The sequence below is a fragment of the Macrobrachium rosenbergii genome, chromosome 22 (assembly GCF_040412425.1).
Source record: "Macrobrachium rosenbergii isolate ZJJX-2024 chromosome 22, ASM4041242v1, whole genome shotgun sequence".
Taxonomy (NCBI): domain Eukaryota; kingdom Metazoa; phylum Arthropoda; class Malacostraca; order Decapoda; family Palaemonidae; genus Macrobrachium; species Macrobrachium rosenbergii.
Window position 1 is genome coordinate 49,363,385 of NC_089762.1, and position 16,711 is coordinate 49,380,095.

The 16,711-nt window shown below is 37.1% G+C and overlaps 1 protein-coding gene across 1 annotated transcript; it reads right to left on the reverse strand.

Annotated features, from left to right (window-relative positions):
- Positions 1 to 1,078: 1,078 nt before the first annotated feature.
- LOC136850874 (mucin-2-like) lies at positions 1,079 to 16,695 on the reverse strand. The gene is made up of 5 exons (XM_067124911.1): positions 5,554 to 16,695; positions 3,914 to 4,020; positions 2,564 to 2,688; positions 2,023 to 2,156; positions 1,079 to 1,214 (listed from the first exon to the last, which is right to left on the reverse strand). Exons 1-5 carry the CDS (start codon positions 16,346 to 16,348, stop codon positions 1,195 to 1,197), a joined length of 11,181 nt encoding a protein of 3,726 aa, XP_066981012.1. The 5' UTR covers positions 16,349 to 16,695; the 3' UTR covers positions 1,079 to 1,194.
- Between the last annotated feature and the right edge of the window lie 16 nt (positions 16,696 to 16,711).

A 16,711-nucleotide genomic window follows, 5' to 3' on the forward strand; every position in this document is an offset into this window, starting at 1 on the left:
CTCTCTCTCTCTCTCTCTCTCTCTCTCTCTCTCTCTCTCAAAATTTCATGGCTTCTCATATTTCAGACGGAAAACAAAATGTACACAATGAAAACTAAGCTTGTTATCACCGTTGAAAAGAAATTGCGACGCCTTAGTCATAAAAAAAGTGTTTTCAAATTTACATTGATCATATTTATGCTGTAAGTTATTGGTGTTAGTGTAATTAGTACCCACGAAACTTATTATTTTCTGACAGCTTATGTCGTGGTTTATTAGTTTTTGCCCATGATTACCAATAACTTATCAGTATTGTTTTCCTTTCCGCCATAAGGATTGCAATGGCTTTTGTTCACTATGACCTTCTGACTTAAGTTGAACTCTCACAAATTTATAGTTATCAAGATAGGCCTATTGACCAAAAGAAAAATGTACACATTTTGTTTAATGACTGACAGTAAGTCATCATGTTTATTAATGTTAATTTTCATGTTGTATTTTGTCTTGATGCAAAAATATCTTTGTATCCTTGTATGGATGCATTTTTAAGATTTACTGTTTACTGCACTCTTTAGGCAAGGCTTATGGTATGAGGTTAGGTTAGGTTAGGATATATCCCGGTAAATACCATTGTTGACTATACGATTCTCATCAGAATCAACGAAAATTTTATGCTGGTCTGGTTAACTTTGAAACTCCTCCAGAATAAATATGGCATCATCTAAACTAAAAAAATAAAAGCTGTAACTTTTGCATCTTGCTGATACCTTGGAAAATGTAGATTTGTGACTGGCAGAGGACGCTATGTGACACATTCAGTTTCATAATGGAAGCCAGATTTTTCTTTCATCTTTTTCAGTCAACATTTCTCCATGGGCCTTAGTTACATAAAGTATCAGTTTACCGAAAAATTGGCTCTTTGGAAACCTATAAGCCATTTCCCCATTTCATTGCAAGCTGTGTTGTATCAGGAGGAGAAAAATTGGCATGTTGATATTTTAGCTTAAATCTGACAACATACTTTAGATTAAACTTATTACATGGGAAGTATTTTGATGATATACAGCCATGGGAATTATGCAAGAAATGAAAGTTAGAATTATGAAAAAACTTTTATTTGATTAAAAATGTTTCTCCCCCAGTCCTTAATATTAATGTTAAAAACTGTTATTCTGAGTCAGTTTTTCAATATTCCTTGTGTAAAGTTCAGAGGGATTATCCTGGTATAGTCCATCCTGCAAGGAGGAAAAAATGCATAAACATCAGATTATATTAGAATAGCAATAGTCCAACCCTGCAGATTTTCCAATATGATATAGGCTATGTGAGCATTAGACTTACACACTGAATGAGAGGGCAAGACGGATAGCAGAGTGATAGGCAAAGAGCAGTGCAAGGTTAGGCAAGGAAGGGAGTGTTCTGATGAAATAGTTTGGGTTAAAGAGAAAGAATCTATTGTCAAAACATCACAAGTATTCAATTTACTTTTAGTAACATATTTTGTTCAGAACATGACTAAACATTAAACTTTATTTATAATAATAATAATAGTAACGTGGTAAAACTTGTAACATGGAAAAGCTTGGTTTCATCCCGTTGTAAATATATTAGTGTTCTATTCAGAAAACCTCAGTATTCTTACAAATAATTGATTCCCTTAAATTGTGAGCCCCTGGAATTTATAACAAAAACATTGTCAAGGCGCCATCCCACATTCCCCAGGTTATTTATTTCATCAGTGCTTTGAAATTGCTTACAAAACTGTTTCCCACAGCCTTCCTTCTTCTAGACATTTAGCTTAAGAGCTCTTGGTATTTCATTGGGTGCTCTGTTACTGGCATGCCTGCCAGAAAAGTCAAAATTGGTTTTTTGAGGTAGGAAATAAATGCATGGAAGGTTTGTAAAAGTGACTGCGGTGGTACCAACATTACCTCTACCATTTCTTGTAGTTTTCTTTCTTTTTTTTTTTTTTAGCAAAGGCTGCCTGAATCTAAGGCTAACTATACATTGTTGTTTGTGGTACTGAAAAAGCTGACTCTTTACCTGTGATTTCCATTCTGAATCCAACACCAGAGCCTCCATCTTCACCTGTTGTGGTGAATGTTATTACGGCTGTCTTAGAGACTCCAGGATACTTCACAATTCTTACGGATTTAGGTGTCAGATTTCCACACATTCTGCAGAGGATCGTTATTGTCAGAGAAAAAGAAAGAAAAGTATTACAGATAGCTTGTCAGGAGGAAATTGACTCTTACTTCTTGAAAAGGACATCACTTGAACGCTGTCAAATTCACCTTATGAAGGAAATAATATATGCACTCTAATATATGCACTTTCAATGGGAACGAAAGAAAGTGGTTTACAGAGAACCTTAGATTACCACTTGAACAAGTTTCAGTGCAGTTGAATCAGGTAAAGGAAAATCTACATAATGCAAAGATAAAAAAGCTGAATGAAGTTGATTCAGTGGTGAACTTGTGGTTGCGTTTGAAATACACTGTAGCATATATGGGTAACTGATGTTTAGGGAACAATGCATCTCTCGACGGTAATCAAACGGGAAATGACTATGAGTGATTCTTACCTTTGTATCAAGTCACTCCTGACAAGCAGATAGTCGCCTAAGCACTTTGTGTCGTCGTGTGTAAAGATTTGGCTTGGTTCATCAAAGGAGATAAGTGCCCTTCCAACGGTGGCCTTTTGGGGGAACTGTGGAAAAAAATTGAGTGTCTAAGAGTCCTGAACAGCAGTTTTTACGTATGTAGTCACTTACTCGACTTTTATCTTTGCTCATTAGTATTGCATTCACTTCGGCTAAGGTGGGATAATTATGTCACATGCAAAAACTGATCTACTTTCATCACTGTTAGGTTGACCAAAGCACCCGCCGCCCATTAACAGTATTTATAGAGGTTTATCTGACTGCTCCGTAATTAGTCATACAGTCTGAGGTTGAATCTTCCTCTGTTTTTTGCATATATCCACCCTAGATATTCTGGTATTGAAACACTATCCTCAGTTCCTATATCGCTGACGTTTCATTTACAACCCCTCGTACTTTCGTTTTGTTTCCCTTCCTGTGCTTGATTCTGTGATGAGAGCTCTTTTGTTTATGTTCTCAAGTAACCACATTTATAAAGGATATAATGTTTAGAGAAGGTATTATTTCTACCCACGAACCTTAAGCCGGAGAAGAAATTGCTGATTATCCGGGTTTTAACTCAGTTTCCCCTCTACTTAGCGTAACATCTTTCACAAATCCTAATATCCTAAGAAACGGCTGTGGTAACACTTTCCCCAGTTTTTTATTTCTCAATTTGCACTCATATTGATATTTATTCCCTTTATGATGCTGTTTGCACCAGAATTCTTCTGCCAGTTCTGACTAATTCTTGCTTTTGTTCTTGTTCACCCCCGTACGCTTCACTTCTTTTGATATTTCCTACTTCCTGGCTTGAAAAATTGCTATCTCCTCACATGCAGAAGTCATTTACATTTCGGACTTTTAATTATTATATACCCAACTGAATTATATCATTTCAACATACCAGTGGTGTAATTAATGAGGCCATGAATTATAATTACAAAGTAAAATATGTTCGGAATATCGGGTCTAGAATTTTATGTAGGTAAAACGTCTTGAGGATTTATCTGTCGTGTTGTAGATGATTGCTGGAAGAAAGCTATAAATAATCCACAATTAAGTTATTAGTTTTCAGAATAAATGGAAGTATGAATATCGTTCAGAAGTGCACGGAATAATGATTGGCAGTTAATCATTGGTATAGCCGTATCCTACGCTAGAGGCCATTAGGCCTAACTCGAGTGACTTATACAAACCATCCCTGGTGTCAGGGTTTTTCTCAGAACACTTCTCAGTGATAAAATACTTATTCCAGAAGAAGAAAAAAAAAACATCCTTAAAAGAACATACGGTGACCGTGAGAGTACATCTGATGTTTTCCGGGTAACCGTAGGGATAGTTCGGACTCTCCCAGTATTCATGCGTTCTTGCCCCAACAGTAATCACTTTGTCGCAATCTGGAACAGTATAAAGAAGACTGTGATAGATGTTATGCGTACAGTGGAAATTTATGATAATGTATGAACACAAACAGGCACACATTAAATACACACACACACACACACACACACACACACACACATATATATATATATATATATATATATATATATATATATATATATATATATATATATATATATATATATATATATAACATTAAAGGTGTTCTGACAAGGGATGGGTCCACAGAGAAAGTAACATAACGATCACTCACACGTTTTAAACTTAACTGCTGAATCGTGGGTGAATTCTCTGCGCATTAAAACTTCCATATAGTTAAAATCAGGGCCTGCCCAAGCCTTTATGGGGCCCTAAGCAGGATTGGATTTGGGGCCTCCCCCCTGATCACCACCGGTGCTTAACTGTTACTTGTGCTTGAATACTTGATTATCTCATGCACTATGAAGGCATCGCTAACCATATAGGGGTAGCAAATTCCCAATATGGTCCAGTATTATTTGCACTTTTTAAATTTCAGGGTGAAGTATTGCGTGGCATATTGATCTTGTTAACCAGTTCAGTTGCTTATATTTAAAAAAAATGGAGCAGTTTCCTACTACAAATAAAAAGAAATAACATACTTGTATCTTCTTACACAACAAAAATAGCAGTTGCAAAAATAAATATATAAATTGCTTAAAAAAAAAAACTTGAATAGGCCTATGTGCACAAAATTAACAGGTAAATTCACAACATAGTGATACTAAGGGTTCAAGGTGCGAAAGTGGTAGGTACGAAGATGAACCCTAACCCAATATATACTAGTGGAGGCCTATTGAAGGGATTTACTTTACCATTGCATTTGGTATTGGCTCGTCAGCTGCCCCATAGGCAAAATGCCTTTTTGTATTTTATTGATTTATTTTTGCTTTTCTAATTTTAATTAATTTAACATTTTCCAAGCGCTCTTGGGGGCCCCCCAGCAGCCGCTTTGTTCGCCCATGCCGTCGGCCGGCTCTGTAGTTTATTGATTCATATATGTATATATTACTAATAGGACCTCGTTCAAACTGGATGGTATCTAATGGAGTATTTATTCAGAAAAAGTTACAAGCTTTGTCCAAGAAAGCTTGTAACTTTTTCTGAATAAATACTCCATTGGATACCATCCAGTTTGAACGAGGGGACAAAGCTTGTAACTTTTTCTGAATAAATACTCCATTGGATACCATCCAGTTTGAACGAGTTCCTTTTAGTAATTCTACTAATGCACAGAACAATTCTTATGTGATAAAGTTAATATGTATATATATGTGTGTGTGTATAGGCATAAAGCATACCTGTACATGTGTCACCTGTGTGAGCTAAGAACAGAAAGAATTAGTTTTTGGAGATTGCACACCACCACCAAGGATGAATAATTCTCTTCCCTCCCCAAACAAAGGTCATTCATCCTGATCCAGCTGACAGACAGACAAACAAAAAAGCTGAACCAAAACGACATCCTTCTTTTGAATGCAATAACAGTGGAGTCGAAGATTACTGACCTACTCGTTCTGAGATGGTAGTAGGTTTGGTTGTGCTTGTAGAAGCAGGCGTTCTTGCTGTACTCTGCATGGGGAAGGTTCTGGCTGTCAGGCCAGAATGGCTAGTTGCACTTGATGAAGGAGGGGTTGTGGTCGTTCTTTGATCAACAGTGGCTGAAGTCGCACCTTGTGTAGTAGTGTTTGTGTCTATGTATGGAGTGGAAGCAGTTATGGTTCCTTGCATGGTAATGGTTTGGCTTGTATTTGGAGTTGGCGTAGCGACTATAGACATACTTGGGTTGATAGTTGTACTGGTTGTACTTTGGATAGTAGTGCTGGTGTATTGACTTGTATCAGTTTTAGTTAAGGCCATAACTGAAGTATTAGTGTTTGTGGTTGTATTTAGTGTAGAAGTGGTTGTACCAGTACTTTGAGTGGTACTGGGTGAAAATATTGTGATGTCAGAGTCAGGAGTTGGTGTAGTTATACTTGGGAAGGTAATAATTGGGACTGTACCTGAAGTTGTATTATTTGTGGTCATATTGAGGGTGGTAGTATTTGGAGTCATATCTGGTATTATGGGAATGGTCATTTCACTTGGATTGGAAGTAGTTGTAGTCATAGTCTGATAAATATCAGTTGTGATTATTGTATTATTTGTACTAATACTTGGGGAAGTAGTGTTTAATGTCATGCTTGTTGGGAATATAGTAATATTCAAAATGGATGTAGTGAATCTTGGTGAGGTTAAAGTTGTGTACATGTCCGAATTAGTAGCAGTTGTGGTCATATTGGTGTTTGTAGTGCTTCGGGTCATATATAACAATATGGGTACTGTCACTTGAGTGTGATTGAAAGTGGTTGCACTCATAGTCTGATAATTATCAGTTGTGATTGAGTTCCTTGGGGAGGAAGTGTTCAATGTTATACTTGGTGTTGTACTTAGGATGGAAGTGTCTGTAGTTGTATTTAGAATGGTAGTTGTTGGGAATGTAGTGATGTTAAAAACAGATGAGGCAAAACTTGGGAAGGTAAAAGTTATGTCTGTGTCTGCAGTTGTGGCAGTTGTGGTCATATTGGTGTTTGTAGTGTTTTCGGTTATATCTGGGAATGTGGGCACTGCAAACCAAGTTTCATTGGAAGTGGGTGTAGTTAAACTCTGATAATAATCTGTTGTGATTGAGGTGTTTGTTGTAGTTACACTTGTTGAAGTTGTGTTTAATGTCATACTTGGTGTCGTACTTAGAATGGAGGTGTCTAGAGTTGTATTTAGAGTGGTTGGGAATGTAGTGATATTCAAAATGGATGTGGAGAAACTTGGGAAGGTAAAAGTTGTGTCCGTGGGTGAAGTAGTGGCAGTTGTGGTCATATTGGTGTTTGTAGTATTTTCAGTTATATCAGGGAATGTGGGCACTGCAAACCAAGTTTCATTAGAAGTTGGTGTAGTTAAACCCTGATAATAATCTGTTGTGATTGAAGTATTAGGTGTAGTAATACTAGGGAAAGTTGTGTTTAATGTCAAACTTGGCGTCGTACTTAGAATGGAAGTGTCTAGAGTCGCATTTAGAGTGGTAGCTGTTGGGAATTTAGTGATATTCAAAATGGATGTGGAGAAACTTGGGAAGGTAAAATTTGTGTTCATGCCTGAAGTAGTAGTGATTGTGGTCATATTAGTATTTGTAGTGTTTTCAGTTATATCAGGGGATGTAGGCATTGTAAACCAAGTTTCATTGGAAGTGGTTGTAGTCAAACTCTGATAATAATCTGTTGTGATTGAGGTGTTTGTTGTAGTAACACTTGTTGAAGCTGTGTTTAATGTCATACTTGGTGTCGTACTTAGAATGGAGGTGTCTAGAGTTGTATTTAGAGAGGTAGCTGTTGGGAATGTAGTGATATTCAAAATAGATGTGGAGAAACTTGGAACAGTAAAAGATATATCTGTGCCTGAAGTAGTAGCTGTTGTGGTCATATTGGTGTTTGTAATGTTTTCAGTTTTATCTGGGAATGTAGGCACTGCAAACCGAGTTTCATTGGAAGTGGTCGTAGTCAAACTCTGATAGTAATCTGTTGTGATTGAAGTATTACTTGTAGTAATACTTGGAGAAGTTGTGTTTAATGTCATACTAGGTGTTGTACTTAGAATGGAAGTGTCTAGAGTTGTATTTAGAGTGGTAGCTGTTGGGAATGTAGTGATATTCAAAATGGATGTGGAGAAACTAGGGAAGGTAAAAGCTGTGTCTATGCCTGAAGTAGTAGTGATTGTGGTCATATTGGTATTTATAGTGTTTTCAGTTATATCAGGGAATGTGGGCACTGCAAACCAAGTTTCATTGGAAGTGGTACTGGTAGCTGTTGGGAATTTAGTGATATTCAGAATGGATGTGGAGAAACTTTGGAAGGTAAAAATTGTGTCTGTGGGTGAAGTATTGGCAGTTGTGGTCATGTTGATGTTTGTAGTGTTTTCGGTTATATCTTGGAATGTGGGCACTGCAAACCGAGTTTCATTGGAAGTGGTCGTAGTCAAATTCTGATAGTAATCTGTTGTGATTGAGGTGTTTGTTGTAGTAACATTTGTTGAAGTTGTGTTTAATATCATACTTGGTGTCGTACTTAGAATGGAGGTGTCTAGAGTTGTATTTAGAGTGGTAGCTGTTGGGAATTTAGTAATATTCAAAATGGATGTGGAGAAACTTGGGTAGGTAAAAGTTGTGCCCCTGCCTGAAGTAGTAGTGATTGTGGTCAAAATGGTATTTGTGGTGTTTTCAGTTACATCAGGGAATGTGGGCACTGTAAACCAAGTTTCATTAGAAGTGGTTGTAGTCAAATTCTGATAATAATCTGTTGTGATTGAGGTGTTTGTTGTAGTAACACTTGAAGTTGTGTTTAATGTCATACTTGGTGTCGTACGTAGAATGGTGTCTAGAGTTACATTTAGAGTGGTAGCTGTTGGGAATTTAGTAATATTCAAAATAGATGTGGAGAAACTTGGAAAGATAAAAGTTGTGCCCCTGCCTGAAGTAGTAGTGATTGTGGTCATAATGGTATTTGTAGTGTTTTCAGTTATATCAGGGAATGTGGGCACTGCAAACCAAGTTTCATTGGAAGTTGGTGTAGTTAAACTCTGATAATAATCTGTTGTGATGGGAGGATTACTTGTAGTAATACTTGGGAAAGTTGTGTTTAATGTCAAACTTGGCATCGTTCTTAGAATGGAGGTATCTAGAGTCGTATTTAGAGTGGTAACTATTGGGAATTTAGTAATATTCAAAATAGGTGTAGAGAAACTTGGGAAGATAAAAGTTGTGCCTATGCTTGAAGTAGTAGTTATTGTGGTCATATTGGTATTTGTAGTGTTTTCAGTTATATCTGGGAATGTGGGCACAGTAAACCAAGTTTCATTAGAGGTGGTTGTAGTCAAACTCTGATAATAATCTGTTGTTATTGAGGTATTTGTTGTAGTAACACTTGAAGTTGTGTTTGTCATACTTGGTGTCGTACTTAGTATGGAGGTGTCTAGAGTTGTATTTAGAGTGGTAGCTGTTGGGAATTTAGTGATATTCAAAATGGATGTGGAGAAACTTGGGAAGGTAAAAGTTGTGTCTGTGGGTGAAGCAGTAGTGATTGTGGTGATATTGGTATTAGTAGTGTTTTCAGTTATATCAGGGAATGTGGGCACTGCAAACCAAGTTTCATTGGAAGTTGGTGTAGTCAAACTCTGATAATAATCTGTTGTGATTGAGGTGTTTGTCGTAGTAACACTTGTTGAAGTTGTGTTTATTGTCATACTTGGTGTCGTACTTAGAATGGAGGAGTCTAGAGTTGTATTTAGAGTGGTAGCTGTTGGGAATTTAGTAATATTCAAAATGGATGTGGAGAAACTTGGCAAGGTAAAAGTTGTGCCTATGCCTGAAGTAGTAGTGATTGTGGTCATATTGGTATTTGTAGTGTTTTCAGTTATATCAGGGAAGGTGGGCACTGTAAACCAAGTTTCATTGGAAGTGGGTGTAGTCAAACTCTGATAATATTCTGTTGTGATTGAAGTGTTACTTGTAGTAATACTTGGGAAAGTTGTGTTCAATGTCAGACTTGGCATTGTTCTTAGAATGGAAGTGTCTACAGTCGTATTTAGAGTGGTAACTGGTGGGAATTTAGTAATATTCAAAATGGATGTGGAGAAACTTGGGAAAGTAAAAGTTGTGTCTATGCTGTAAGTAGTAGTTATTGTGGTCATATTGCTATCTGTAGTGTTTTTAGTTACATCAGGGAATGTGGGCCCTGTAAACCAAGTTTCATTGGAAGTGGTTGTAGTCAAACTCTGATAATAATCTGCTGTGATTGAGGTGTTTGTTGTAGTAACACTTGAAGATGTGTTTAACATCATACTTGGTGTCGTACTTAGAATGGAGGTGTCTAGAGTTGTATTTAGAGTGGTAGCTGTTGGGAATTTAGTGATATTCAAAACGGATGTGGAGACACTTGGGAAGGTATAAGTTGTGTCTGTGGGTGAAGTAGTGGCATTTGTGGTCATGTTGGTGTTTGTAGTGCTTTTAGTTATATCAGGGAATGTGGACACTGCAAACCGAGTTTCATTGGAAGTGGTTGTAGACAAACTCTGATAATAATCTGTTGTGATTGAGGTGTTTGTTGTAGTAACATTTGTTGAAGTTGTGTTTAATATCATACTTGGTGTCGTACTTAGAATGGAGGTGTCTAGAGTTGTATTTAGAGTGGTAGGGGTTGGGAATTTAGTGATATTCAAAATGGATGTGGAGAAACTTGGGAAGGTAAAAGTTGTGTCTGTGGGTGAAGTAGTAGTGATTGTGGTCATATTGGTATTTGTAGTGTTTTCAGTTATATCAGGGAATGTGGGCACTGCAAACCAAGTTTCATTGGAAGTGGTTGTAGTCAAACTCTGATAATAATCTGTTGTGATTGAGGTGTTTGTTGTCGTAACACTTGTTGAAGTTGTGTTTATTGTCATACTTGGTGTCGTACTTAGAATGGAGGTGTCTAGAGTTGTATTTAGAGTGGTAGCTGTTGGGAATTTAGTAATATTCAAAATGGATGTGGAGATACTTGGGAAGGTAAAAGTTGTGTCTATGCCTGAAGTAGTAGCGATTGTGGTCGTATTGGTATTTATAGTGTTTTCAGTTATATCAGGGAATGTGGGCACCATAAACCAAGTTTCATTAGAGGAGGTTGTAGTCAAACTCTGATAATAATCTGTTGTTATTGAGGTGTTTGTTGTAGTAACACTTGAAGTTGTGTTTGTCATACTTGGTGTTGTACTTAGTATGGAGGTGTCTAGAGTTGTATTTAGAGTGGTAGCTGTTGGGAATTTAGTGATATTCAAAATGGATGTGGAGAAACTTGGGAAGGTAAAAGTTGTGTCTGTGGGTGAAGCAGTAGTGATTGTGGTGATATTGGTATTAGTAGTGTTTTCAGTTATATCAGGGAATGTGGGCACTGTAAACCAAGTTTCATTGGAAGTGGTTGTAGTCAAACTCTGATAATAATCTGTTGTGATTGAGGTGTTTGTTGTCGTAACACTTGTTGAAGTTGTGTTTATTGTCATACTTGGTGTCGTACTTAGAATGGAGGTGTTTAGAGTTGTATTTAGAGTGGTAGCTGTTGGGAATTTAGTAATATTCAAAATGGATGTGGAGATACTTGGGAAGGTAAAAGTTGTGTCTATGCCTGAAGTAGTAGCGATTGTGGTGATATTGGTATTTATAGTGTTTTCAGTTATATCAGGGAATGTGGGCACTGTAAACCAAGTTTCATTAGAAGTGGTTGTAGTCAAACTCTGATAATAATCTGTTGTGACTGAGGTGTTTGTTGTAGTAACACTTGAAGTTGTGTTTAATGTCATACTTGGTGTCGTACTTAGAATGGAGGTGTCTAGAGTTACATTTAGAGTGGTAGCTGTTGGGAATTTAGTAATATTCAAAATGGATGTGGAGAAACTTGGAAAGGTAAAAGTTGTGTCTATGCCTGAAGTAGTAGCGATTGTGGTGATATTGGTATTTGTAGTGTTTTCAGTTATATCAGGGAATGTGGGCACTGCAAACCAAGTTTCATTGGAAGTGGTCGTAGTTAAACTCTGATAATAATCTGTTGTGATGGGAGGATTACTTGTAGTAATACTTGGGAAAGTTGTGTTCAATGTCAAACTTGGCATCGTTCTTAGAATGGAGGTGTCTAGAGTCGTATTTGGAGTGGTAGCTATTGGGAATTTTGTAATATTCAAAATAGGTTTAGAGAAATTTGGGAAGATAAAAGTTGTGCCTATGCTTGAAGTAGTAGTTATTGTGGTCATATTGGTATTTGTAGTGTTTTCAGTTATATCAGGGAATGTGGACACTGCAAACCGAGTTTCCTTGGAAGTGGTCGTAGTCAAATTCTGATAATAATCTGTTGTGACTGAGGTGTTTGTTGTAGTAACACTTGTTGAAGTTGTGTTTAATGTCATACTTGGTGTCGTACTTAGAATGGAGGTGTCTAGAGTTGTATTTAGAGTGGTAGCTGTTGGGAATTTAGTGATATTCAAAATGGATGTGGAGAAACTTGGCAAGGTAAAAGTTGTGTCTGTGGGTGAAGTAGTGGCAGTTGTGGTCATATTAGTATTTGTAGTGTTTTCAGTTATATCTGGGAATGTGGGCACTGCAAACCAAGTTTCATTGGAAGTGGTTGTAGATAAACTCTGGTAATAATCTGTTGTGATTGAGGTGTTTGTTGCAGTAACACTGGTTGAGGTTGTGTTTAATGTCATACTTGGTGTTGTACTTAGAATGGAGGTGTCTAGAGTTGTATTTAGAGTGGTAGCTGTAGGGAATTTAGTGATATTCAAAATGGATGTGGATGAGCTTGGGAAGGTAAAAGTTGTGTCTGTGGGTGAAGTAGCAGCAATTGTGGTCATATTAGTATTTGTAGTGTTTTCAGTTATATCTGGCAATGTTGGCACTGTAAACCGAGTTTCATTGGAAGTGGTTGTAGTCAAACTCTGATAATAATCTGTTGTGATTGAGGTGTTTGTTGTAGTAACACTTGTTGAAGTTGTGTTTAATGTCATACTTGGTGTCGTACTTAGAATGGAGGTTTCTAGAGTTTTATTTAGAGTGGTAGCTATTGGGAATGTAGTTATATTCAAAATGGATGCAGAGAAACTTGGGAAGGTAAAAGTTGTGTCTGTGGGTGAAGTAGTGGCAGTTGTGGTCATATTAGTATTTGTAGTGTTTTCAGTTATATCAGGGAATGTGGGCACTGCAAACAAAGTTTCATTGGAAGTGGTTGTAGTTAAACTCTGATAATAATATGTTGTGATTGAAGTATTAGTAGTAGTAATACTTGGAAAAGTTGTGTTTAATGTCAAACCTGGCGTCGTACTTAGAATATAAGTGTCTAGAGTCATATTTAGAGTGGAAGATGTTGGGAATTTAGTAATATTTAAAGTGGACGTGGAGAAACTTGGGAAGGTAAAAGTTGTGTCTATGCCTGAAGTTGTAGTGATTGTGGTCATATTGGTATTTGTAGTGTTTTCGGTTATATCTGGGAATGTGGGCACTGCAAACCGAGTTTCATTGGAAGTGGTCGTAGTCAAACTCTGATAATAATCTGTTGTGATTGAGGTGTTTGTTGTATTAACACTTGTTGAAGTTGTGTTTAATGTCATGCTTGGTGTTGTACTTAGAATGGAGGTGACTAGCGTTGTATTTAGAGTGGTAGCTGTTGGGAATTTAGTGATATTAAAAATGGATGTGGAGAAACTTGGGGAGGTGAAAATTTTGTCTATGGGTGAAGTAGTGGCAGTTGTGGTCATATTGGTGCTTGTAGTGTTTTCAGTTATATTAGGGAATGTGGGCACTGCAAACCGAGTTTCATTGGAAGTGAGTGTAGTTATACTCTGATAATAATCATTTATGATTGAAGTATTAGATGTAGTAATACTTGGGAATGTTTTGTTTAATGTCAAACTTGGCGTGCTACTTAGAATGGAAGTGTCTAGAGTCCTATTTAGAGTGGAAGCTGTTGGGAATGTAGTGATATTCAGAATGGATGTGGAGAAACTTGGGAAGGTAAAAATTTTGTCTATGGGTGAAGTAGTGGCAGTTGTGGTCATATTGGTGCTTGTAGTGTTTTCAGTTTTATCAGGGAATGTGGGCACTGCAAACCAAGTTTCATTGGGAGTGGGTGTAGTTAAACTCTGATAATAATCTGCTGTGATTGAAGTGTTAGTTGCAGTAATACTTGGAAAAGTTGTGTTTAATGTCATACTTGGTGTCGTACTTAGAATGGAGGTGTCTAGAGTTGTATTAAGAGTGGTAGCTGTAGGGAATGTAGTGATATTCAGAATGGATGTGGAGAAACTTGGGAAGGTAAAAGTTGTGTCTATGGGTGAAGTAGTGGCAGTTGTGGTCATATTGGTGCTTGTAGTGTTTTCAGTTATATCAGGGAATGTGGGCACTGCAAACCAAGTTTCATTGGAAGAGGGTGTAGTTAAATTCTGATAATAATCTGTTGTGATTGAAGTATTAGTTGTCGTAATACTTAGGAAAGTTGTGTTTAATGTCAAACCTGGCGTCGTACTTAGAATATAAGTGTCTAGAGTCATATTCTGAGTGGAAGATGTTGGGAATTTAGTAATATTTAAAGTGGATGTGGAGAAACTTGGGGAGGTGAAAGTTCTGTCTATGCCTGAAGTAGTGGCAGTTGTGGTCATATTGGTAATTGTAGTGTTTTCAGTTATATTAGGGAATGTGGGCACTGCAAACCGAGTTTCATTGGAAGTGGTTGTAGTCAGATTCTGATAATAATCCATTGTGATTGAGGTATTTGTTGTAGTAACGCTTGTTGAAGTTGTGTTTAATGTCATACTTGGTGTCGTACTTAGAATGGAAGTGTCTAAAGTTGTATTTGGAGTGGTAGCTATTGGGAGTTTAGTGATATTCAAAATGGATGTGAAGAAACTTGGGAAAGTAAAAGTTGTGTCTGTGGGTGAAGTAGTAGCAATTATGGTCATATTAGTATTTGTAGTGTTTTCAGTTATATTTGGGAATGTGGGCACCGCAAACCAAGTTTCATTGGAAGTGGGTGTAGGTAAACTCTGATAATAATCTGTTATGATTGAAGTACTAGATGTAGTAATACTTGGGAAAGTTTTGTTTAATGTGAAACTTGGCGTGCTACTTAGAATGGAAGTGTCTAGAGTGCTATTTAGAGTGGAAGCTGTTGGGAATGTAGTGGTATTCAAAATGGATGTGGAGAAACTTGGGAAGGTAAATGTTGTGTCTATGGGTGAAGCAGTAGCAGTTGTGGTCATATTGGTGCTTGTAGTGTTTTCAGTTATATCAGGGAATGTGGGCACTGCAAACCGAGTTTCATTGGAAGTGGTCGTCGTCAAACTCTGATAATAATCTGTTGTCGTTGAGGTGTTTGGTGTAGTAACACTTGAAGTTGTGTTTAATGTCATACCTGGTGTCCTACTTAGAGTGTAGGTGTCTAGAGTAGTATTTAGAGTGGTAGCTGTTGGGAATATAGTGATATTAAAAACGGATGTGGAGAAACTTGGGAAGGTAAAAGTTGTGTCCGTGGGTGAAGTAGTGGCAGTTGTGATTATATTGGTGATTTTAATGTTTTCGGTTGTATCTGGGAATGTAGGCACTACAAACCAAGTTTCATTGGAAGTGGGTGTAGTTAAACTCTGATAATAATCTGTTATGATTGAAGTATTAGGTGTAGTAATACTAGGGAAAGTTGTGTTTAATGTCATATTTGGCGCCGTACTTAGAATGGAAGTGTCTACAGTTGTATTTAGAGTGGTAGCTGTTGGGAATGTAGTAATATTCAAAATGGATGTGGAGAAGCTTGGGAAGGTAAAAGTTGTGTCTATGCCTGAAGTAGTAGTGGTTGTGGTCATATTAATATTTGTAGTGTTTTCAGTTATATCAGGGAATGTGGGCACTGTAAACCAAATTTCACTAGAAGTGGTTGTAGTCAAACTCTGATAATAATCTGTTGTGATTGAGGTGTTTGTTGTAGTAACACTTGTTGAAGTTGTGTTTAATGTCATACCTTGTGTCGTACTTAGAGTGGAGGTGTCTAGAGTTGTATTTAGAGTGGTAGCTGTTGGGAATGTAGTGATATTCGAAATGGATGCGGAGAAACTTTCGAAGGTAAAAGTTGTGTCTATCCCTGAAGTAGTAGTGATTGTGGTCATATTAGTATTTGTAGTGTTTTCAGTTATATTTGGGAATGTGGGCACTGCAAACCAAGTTTCATTGGAAGTGGGAATAGTTAAACTCTGATAATAATTTGTTGTGATTGAAGCATTAGCTCTAGTAATACTTGGGAAAGTTTTGTTTAATGTCATACTCGGTGTCATACTTAGAATGGAAGTGTTTACAGTCGTATTTAGAGTGGTAGCTGTTGGGAATGTAGTTTTATTGAAAGCAGATGTGGAGAAACTTGGGAAGGTAAAAGAGCTCTCCATACCTGGAGTAGTAGTTACTGTGGTCATATTGGTATTTGTAGTGTTTTCAGTTATATGAAGGAATGTGGGCACTGTAAACCAAGTTTCATTGGAAGTGGTTGTAGTTAAACTCTGATAATAATCTGTTATGATTGAAGTACTAGATGTAGTAATACTTGGAAAAGTTTTGTTTAATGTCAAACTTGGCGTGCTACTTAGAATGGAAGTGTCTAGAGTCCTATTTAGAGTGGAAGCTGTTGGGAATGTAGTGGTATTCAAAATGGATGTGGAGAAACTTGGGAAGGTAAATGTTGTGTCTATGGGTGAAGTAGTGGCAGTTGTGGTCATATTGTTGCTTGTAGTGTTTTCAGTTATATCAGGAATGTGGGCACTGCAAACCGAGTTTCATTGGAAGTGGTTGTCGTCAAACTCTGATAATAATTTGTTGTCGTTGAGGTGTTTGTTGTAGTAACACTTGAAGTTGTGTTTAATGTCATACCTGGTGTCCTACTTAGAGTGTAGGTGTCTAGAGTAGTATTTAGAGTGGTAGCTGTTGGGAATATAGTGATATTAAAAACGGATGTGGAGAAACTTGGGAAGGTAAAAGTTGTGTCTATGGGTGAAGTAGTGGCAGTTGTGATTATATTGGTGTTTGTAATGTTTTCAGTTGTATCTGGGAATGTAGGCACTACAAACCAAGTTTCATTGGAA